Here is an 8,322-nt window from a genome sequence, read left to right as displayed (position 1 = left end):
AATGCTGGGATTCTCAGTGCATGCTTCCACATTGGGCTTTCAAACATGAACTCCAGGGATTGACCTCAAGTCAGCCAGCTTGACTTTCACAACATGCTACAGTTACATACTTTTAATGACTTTTGAACTGTTAAGAAAAAGTTAGATTTAGAAATTTAGAAACTCTCCAAGGTGCAGGGCAAAAGAACATGACTTTTCCCCATGGAGACAGGTACATAGACATCTTCCCCTGGGGTGCTCCCTGGGTCGACAACCTATGTTCATGAGATCCATTGGTGGAATAGTCACAGGGGAATTCACCAAGCAGCAGAGGAAGCCGCCTAGGGAAGTAGAAGCCAAATGAGGTGCTATCTCAGCACTGTCCCATAGAGGGCAGCCAAAGCCTGAGCCTGGCTGGAAGTTAGGCTTCTGAGTTATTCTGAGTTAGACAGAGCTATCTAGATCAGAAGCTGGGAGTTGGGTCTTCTTCCCACCCAGATCCCTGATGGATGGACCGAGAGCTGCTACAGGGAAAGGACATACTTCTCAGGTACTCACTGGGCCACTCTATTGCTCAACAGCAGCCTCGAAGGACAGTAGGTTCTGGTATGAGCAATGGAAAGCTTATTTGGGGAAAGTCAGGAGGTAGACAGGGGTAGGGGAGGAATGTTTGTTATCCTGTAAATGAATTCCATGAAAAAGCCACAGGAATTCTGAGTAGAGTCAGACATTGCAAACTGTCATTACCCTGTTCAAATGATTATATAATAATTATATCTAGTAAAGCCACTAAGCAGAACATTTCAGATCAGTAGACGGGAAAGACTTGTGTTCAAGGTCCTCTGCATTACAGTTTTACCAGTGGTCAAGTTTTTCTCCATGGACCTCCCAGATCACTCTAGATTGGACATGTAGTTTGACTGTTGAAGATAGCAAAGATTATCATTGTTTCTTGTGTTTGCTTCATACCTGGTACCTACAGGAGTAGGCTCGGGAGGAATTATCCAATATCGTGACATGACACTAAGAGAAGGGTGTCTTTCATGCTTTACAGATGGTGAAGATGCAAGATGAGCTTGCAGGGGAGAAGAGTGTCCCCTGGCAGATGGGATTCCAGGCAGCAGCGGTTCCAGCCAGAGGGTGTCAATCACTTAATAGAAGGGTAGGGGCAGAAAGTAAAACTAAATTTAGTTCTCAGTCCCAACCCTGAGGGAGAGACTCTTCAGGATAGAGACATCAAGGAACAGACCTTCAAAACTAGGACTGGCTTTCATCTCTCAGGAGGAAAGGGGATGCTGAGCAAGAGGACAGCTTGGCTCACTCACTTTGATCAGTTTGGGCGACTGTCCTGCCAAAGGAAGATTTTTGTCATAATCATCGTCACATCCTACATCTCAAATTAGACCCTCGAGTAAAAACAATTTGTAACTGAAATGTCCCAGGATTGTCTTTTTTTTTTTAAAACCCATTTATACAACCCTAAACTCAGCAGCTTTGGTTCTCATGGGACCCTGAGGTTACATTTAGCAATGATTACCTGGAGTCAGGGGGTTTTCTTAACCAGGATGTTTTATAAAGTAACAAATTCATAACAAAGAAAAGGGGAGGAGAGGCTGCTTTCTGAACTGCTCACTTGCCTTGAGGACACCTGTTTTCTATTTTAGTGTGCTTTATATTCCTGTCAGCATATGAATATGGAAACAGCTGTTCTTAAACAATGTATCAAAACAGTCTCCAAAACCAAACCAAACCAAACCAACAACAAAAGCCCCAAGTCTAACCTAGAAACTTATTTTGTGCATTCTTACTAACTGTAGTCTAACACAGTTAATACAAGCCCAGGAGAGCACATTCAACCTTAGGAAACACACATACAGGACAAGACAAGGCAGTAGGGAATCAGTTAAACACATCCAGTTTAACATGACATACACAGGCAGCGGAGTGCTATTTAGACATAAAGAAGAGCAAAGTCCTGTGATTTTCGGGAAAGTGGGTGGAGCCATAGGCTTTTGTGTTGAGTGGTGTAAGCCAGCCTCACAAAGATGAGAATCTATGTCTTCTCCCATATGTGGAGTTCCAGGGCTGGAGGACAGATTTGAAGGAGGATAAGAATCTCAGAAGAGGTGAATGTTATCGAAATCTTTTACCTGCTGTCTAGAAATGGCATAATGGAACCCGTTATTTTGTACAATTATTATATACTAACAAAATCACTCGATTTAGTTAAGGCAACAAGTAATTGCCAAACCAATGAGTGCGCATTGTGTGAAAATGAAATGAATGTACTGGTGGATGGCACGTGGACAATTTCATAGTTGTTCCACATAATTTTCCTTACTGTGACTGTTGTCTTTTACATAATTTAAAAACGACATGGTCAGTTCATTTTAAGTGGTCAGTTATTGTTTTGGAAACTTCAGAAACAAAGTCTATTTATTTAATAGTTTTGTTTTTCTCTAAGAACTTTGTCTGTGTCTTAACAGCAGCATGAAGGTTACATCAGATCCTTAAATCCTAGAGTGATGATGGTGTCAGAGTGTGCACCAGTAGGAACCACGTTGCTCCCGGAAGATTGGTACCATGCTGGTCAACACTGAGCAATATCTGTTCCATATCTAACCACATCAGCGCAGCAACAGTCCCATCAACAGGTGGATATATGACGCTTTCACATGTATACACAGGAACCATACAACAGTATGTGCTGCAGCAGAGTTAAAAGCAACCACGTATCCTAATGTATCATATACATATAACAGTATTTCAGGGCAGTCAAACCAATAAACTGGAGCTGCACTCAGAAACATATATGAGTCTGATAACATGGAGCCAGAAAAAGCTGCAGAAAGATACACTGTGGCATCTCCCGTATATTTAATGGGTGAGTTAATGAATGAGAGGCAATGCCCTGTGTCCTTTATGACTACTGAAGACTCCAGTAAAGGAAAGCAGACAGCAACTGGAGAGCCTTGGGATTCAGTGCCAGGAAAATGAACACTTTGCAACATCTAAAGAATGGCCATAAAGGAACAAGATAAACAGAGTATCCCATCATGCTCTGCCTTGCTCCACAGCCTGGGGTGGAGTTTTCCCTTTGCAGGGGTGAAGGTGGCACTCCAGGGAAGTGGCTCAACACAGGCACTGGTAGTGAGTTTTCTAGCCCCTGTGGGCCTATGGCCTAAATAGACGACTTAGAACCCACACAGGAGCTGGCATTGGAGAGGAGTCAGTTCCTTCTTCTCTCAGCCTAATGCCAGACCCCACAGTGAGAAGAGGTGAGGTGGGGCATCTAATTGGCACTATGATATCTTATTTCTTCTTAAGGGCTTAATAGAGAAATTCTTTATGCATGTTTAGGTGATTGGGGTTGTACAGTTTAAGAATAACAAAAGTCACAAAAACAAAAACAAATACAAAACTCAAGTAAATCCTTATGTACTTTTGAGATGAGGAGTTAGAAAGGAAATAAAAAATAGCTATACAATTTCATTCACCTTGAGGAGTTTGCAGTAAGCAAAGTCACCAGAGTTTGTACCGTTCAAGAGACCGTTGAGTGGTCACATGTCACATGAATAGTCATTTGGGGTAGTATCAAGCACAGCACAACTTGCTGTCTATAAGAAGCAAGGGGAATGGGCTGGAGTGTCAGCTCAGACACAAAATTAATTGCCTTGCAAGCATGAAGAGCTGAGTTTGAGCCCTAGAGCCCCTGTAAAAAGGCCAACCATCATGGTTGTTATAAGGGCCCATGCACTTGTGGATGCTGCCAAGAGCATTTCTGCTTGGCCATCACATTCCCAGGACAGTCCCTGGCACTTAGTGATGGCAATCCAAGTGAAGGGATGGCAGAGCAGAGTCGTCATAGAAGACAAACCCCGAAGAGTTAGAGCTGCGCATCTGTGTCTGGGAGAGGGGGACATGTCGGCAGTATCTGAGCGGGGCGTGTGGCCAGTGTGGCTGTCCTGGGAGGTCGTTGCTGAAAAAAGCAAGGTGATTTGTTGAAAAAAAAAAACGGTTTGTTGTTTTGCCTTTTTAAAGAAAAGAGCAAACTGTTTTTAAAATTCTCGAACACGCTACAATATATAATCAACTTGAAATTCCTTAAAAGGAACCATGGTGTATGTATTAAGAGCCCATTTTTTCTGTAAAGATTTTTTTTTCCAGAAATGACCCGTTAAGCCCCTGCAACCTTACATGACACGAGAGGGTGCACACTGAGAACAGCTGGTCAGAATTAGAGATGACTAAGAGTCCTGTGATGTCTCTGGAAAACCGCATTCGCCATGCCTAACTAGGGTTCCCGACTCTTTGATCTGAGTCTGTGAGCCTTGGGTAAATGCTGTCTGGTGTAGCTGGAAGCTTGGACAGGTCCTTCTTGGTCTCTGAGTGGAAGCCCCTTCCCACGTCTTTAGAGGAAGTTGTCAGCACCGTTCACTTGCTGCTAGAACCATGGTGATCTGACCCCAGAACTCTGTCACTGGCTCCGTTTCTTCTCTAGTTCTCCACTGCTCACGAGAACACCACACTAATCACTAGGAACTCAGGCCTTGGCTGTCAGACACCTAGTAATGACCAGTCTCTATGCAAAAAGAATTAAACAGGAGAGGCTTATATTGTGGATTATACCCTGTTGGCCCCTCTTCTTCCAAGATTTTGGTTCCCAAACAATATGGATTCTGCCTTGAGAGAAGGTTTTTTTTTTTTTTTTTTTTTTTTCCTTTAAAATAACTTCTTTTTTAGTTCTTGGCCTCCACACAAAGGCTGCTGGTAAGGAAGTTCTCATTGTGTGTGCTGGTGCTGTGGTTTGGGTCTTGAGTATCTCCCCAAAGACCCATGTGGTTTTGGCGTGGTCCCTGGTTGTTACCATAGAAAAGTGGATGAATCTTTAGGAGGTGGGGTCCTAGTAGGAGATGTTAGGTCAGACCTGGAAGGGGGTATTGGAGTGCCCCTGGGGGGTTATTGGGGTCCTGGGCTCCTCCTTTTCCTCTTTACCTCACAGAGCCATGGGGGTGAGCAGTTTCTTCTGTCTGCACCTGTTGTCACCGGGCCAAAGGCAACAGTGCCGGCTGCTAACAAGCTAAAACCTCCAGCAATAAACTGCTCATCTTTTTAAATTGCATGATCTTTGGATATTTATTCCAGCAACAGAAAGCTGACTAGCACAGTCAGGGGCTGCAGCTGTGCAGGGGCTGGCTCACAAGTGGGCTGATTACAGCCTCTTTCAAACAAGCCAAAAAAAAAAAAAAAAGTTAAAACCCCAGGATGATGAATGGTATGAGAAAAGATTAATAAATAGCACAGCTCCTCTTACCATGGACATGATTTAACCTGCAAATGTCCTGCTCACGGTTCTAACCACCCTCGTCATATCTGGTGGCCCATGGACCAGAGTGTCAGCATCAGATGGGAACCTGGACGAAATACAGAGCTTCTGGATTCTACCCCATGTCTACTCTGTTAGACTCTGTGCTGTAACCAGATCTCCAAGTGACCGGTGTGATCATGTGACACTGAGATGTCCTGGCTTGGACATCATTTGCTTGAGGTGCTGTGGAGCAGCAGACACATCCTCTCTAGTTCTGCATGGCATGGTGTGTGAGCATCCATTGTGGGGCATGATCTAACAAGGACTGAGTCAGGAAGCGATAGTTGCACTTTATCATGGAGATGCTATGGTGAAGCTGGCAGAGAGCACTGTGGGACCCTGAAGTAGGGAACTGCACCTGGAGCCTGAACACCCAGGAGGGACCCTTTGGTCTGAATGAAAATGACTAGATATGACTAGGAAAAGCAGAAATTTGAAAGGAATCCAAAGGAGAATGTTTTTTCCTACCTCTTTGTCTTCAGAAAGGGTCTGAACTATAAAGACAATGTTTAGAAGAGGAGGGGTGGGGACAAGGAGAAGGATGGGGCAGGAAGAGGAGGAGGAGGGGATATGATAATGAGGAGGAGGGGAAAAGAGGATAAGGAGGGGGAGAAGGAGGATGGAGCAGAAAGGTGAGGAGGAGGGAGGAGGAGAGGTGGGGATGAGGAGTAGGGTGGGAATGGGAAGAAAGATGGGGCGGGAAGCTAGGGAGATGACCACAGCGCAGTCAGGGAGAACCTTGCACCCGATGCAGATTCTATTCTGGAAGCACTGAGGTGACCCTGAGGATGGGTTCTGAGGTTGGACCTGCCTGCTGCAGAAATAGGGAATTGTAGAGGGAGAGAACTAGCCACAGGACTATCAGTCATTCACATAAGAGTGAATAATGATGCTGAGATTGAACATACAAGGGACATGTTTAAATGGTAAAATTAGGGGGATGTGTTCATTAATCGATTTGGATAGAAGATGACTAGGTGGCTCCTTGGTCCTGCACCAGATTGTCATAGAGGGCTTGGGCCCACACAGGTTGCAGCCCTACCACCAGAGTTTCTGATTCAGAAGGTCTAGACCTGGCTTGTGTATCCCTACTTGTAACATATTCAAGGAGGATGCTGATGTGGTTGGTCCCTGGCCTGACCTTCGAGAACCATTTCATTAGTAGCTAAATGGTTCTCTCCTTTCATAGCTTATTGGAAGCCTAAGCCTTCAAGAGGTTCTTTAAACCATGGGTAGCTGGACCTCATCTTGGGGAGCAGCTTGACCATGGGCATTTTTAACGCTCCCAATGATTCTAATGTGCAGCTAAGCACCAACACTTTGCTATATTAGGGTTTCAGGCAAAGAAGAGATTTTTTTTTCTTTTTGAACTCACACCCTGCTCCTCAGCATCCACTGCAGCCGCTGAGCTCCGTCTCTGCCCCATCTCATCTCACGTGGTGTTTGCAGGGCTCTGCAATGTCTGCGGAGCCCATGTGAGAGTCCCGCTAAGCCAGCAGGATTTCTGTCCGGTGAACACATTTTCTTCGATAAATGGCTCACTCTGCACTTTTCATACAAATGAGCTTTTTCCGTTATTTGACGCCCTATAAGGCTTTAATGATGTGTCTAAGGTGCGATCTGGAATCACCAAAAAAAGTAAGATTTGTTCTGTGAGCTGGTTACTGACGCTGGGCTGTGTGGCTTGAGTTATCACAACCTCCAATTGTTCTCATCTATGAAATTGGTTTTGTGAGAATTGGCTTGTGGAAAGTGCTTTCTCCAGTGTCTGGCTTGGTACAGTGCCCCCAGAAGATGCTGGGAGCTGGCCTTAAGTGGCTCTCTCTGTGACACTAGTGATAAGCTTCATGGCTGGCCAAGGGATGGATGTGGCTTTCCTGATACTTCTGTCATTAGCAGGGTTGAGTGGCACATTTTACTTGAGCATTGCTTTATTTCTATTTTAGCTTTATTTTCATTTTTTGAGATTTTCTTATATGAGTACTATATGTACATCATTTTCATCGCCCCTTCCTCCAGCTCATTCAATGTACCCCACTCCCTTTCAAGTTCCAAACCTCCTCTTCAATTATCATTACGTGCCTATACGTATGTGTGCATAAACAGCCTGAGTGCGTGTTTAGTGCTGACCTCTGGGGATGGGATACTGATCAGGATCATGTCCCTAAAGACAATAATGGTTGTGCTCCGTCCACGATGTTCTCTTTTGAAGGTTCCTCCCTGCACTGGGCAGGTAGATCTTCCAAACATCACTGTGCCATTCACTCTCTGCTACTGTCACTTGGGTGATGGATGCTTTCCAAAGACTCTTATTTTCTCCCTCTCCCCTTTTCTTCCTTTCTTCCTTCTTTGGATATGTGTATTCGTACATGGTACACATTCATGTGTGTATGTGTATTAACACATGTGTACAGGTGTGTATGCATGTGTGTGTGCGTACCTGTGGTGGTCTGAAGTTGATGCTGGGTCTCTTCGATGATTGATGTCTACTTTGTGTATTGCAGCAGAGTCTCTTTCTGGCCAGCCCGGCTTGTGGCTCTGGGTCCTGTGGCTCCATCTCCTGGGTGCTGAGCTTACAGGCAGCCGATGTACCTGCCTGACCTTGATGTGGATTTCGGGAGTCTGGACTCAGGTCCTGATGCTTGCTGTGCTGACTAAATCACATCTCCAGTCCCCGGTGACACTTTATTCCCTGTTCCACCCTACCACACATCTCGAACATTTTCTTTTATCTTTTAGGTCCTGGGAATTGAAGCTAGAGCCTCCTACATGACAAGGAAGTGATCTACTGAGTTACATCTTAATCCTCAAGGAGTTGTCATTTCTTTCCCACGGTGCCCTTAAATTCCCTCAGTAAATTCAGTTCACAAAGGGAACCAAGATCTCACTAGGATCCATCTTAGGTTAACTGAAGTGGAGAAACTTAACCATGGATGTTGCAGAGAGGGAACAGAGGGTTGGCTGTTTCCACTTCA

At 44.8% G+C, this 8,322-nt stretch overlaps 1 protein-coding gene across 1 annotated transcript in view; it reads left to right on the top strand.

Moving 5' to 3' along the window:
* Positions 1 to 6,939, top strand: part of COL6A5 (collagen type VI alpha 5 chain) — a gene marked incomplete at both ends in the record, with an annotated part of 95,460 nt that extends 88,521 nt beyond the window's left edge. The window contains one exon of the mRNA XM_080934673.1: positions 6,737 to 6,939. Coding sequence (XP_080790799.1) covers positions 6,737 to 6,939 — 203 coding nt within the window. The remainder of the gene's footprint in view (positions 1 to 6,736) is intronic.
* Positions 6,940 to 8,322: the final 1,383 nt, after the last annotated feature.

Source organism: Micromys minutus, assembly GCF_963924665.1.
Source record: "Micromys minutus genome assembly, chromosome: 21".
Classification (NCBI taxonomy): domain Eukaryota; kingdom Metazoa; phylum Chordata; class Mammalia; order Rodentia; family Muridae; genus Micromys; species Micromys minutus.
This window is presented reverse-complemented; position numbering and strand designations above follow the sequence as displayed.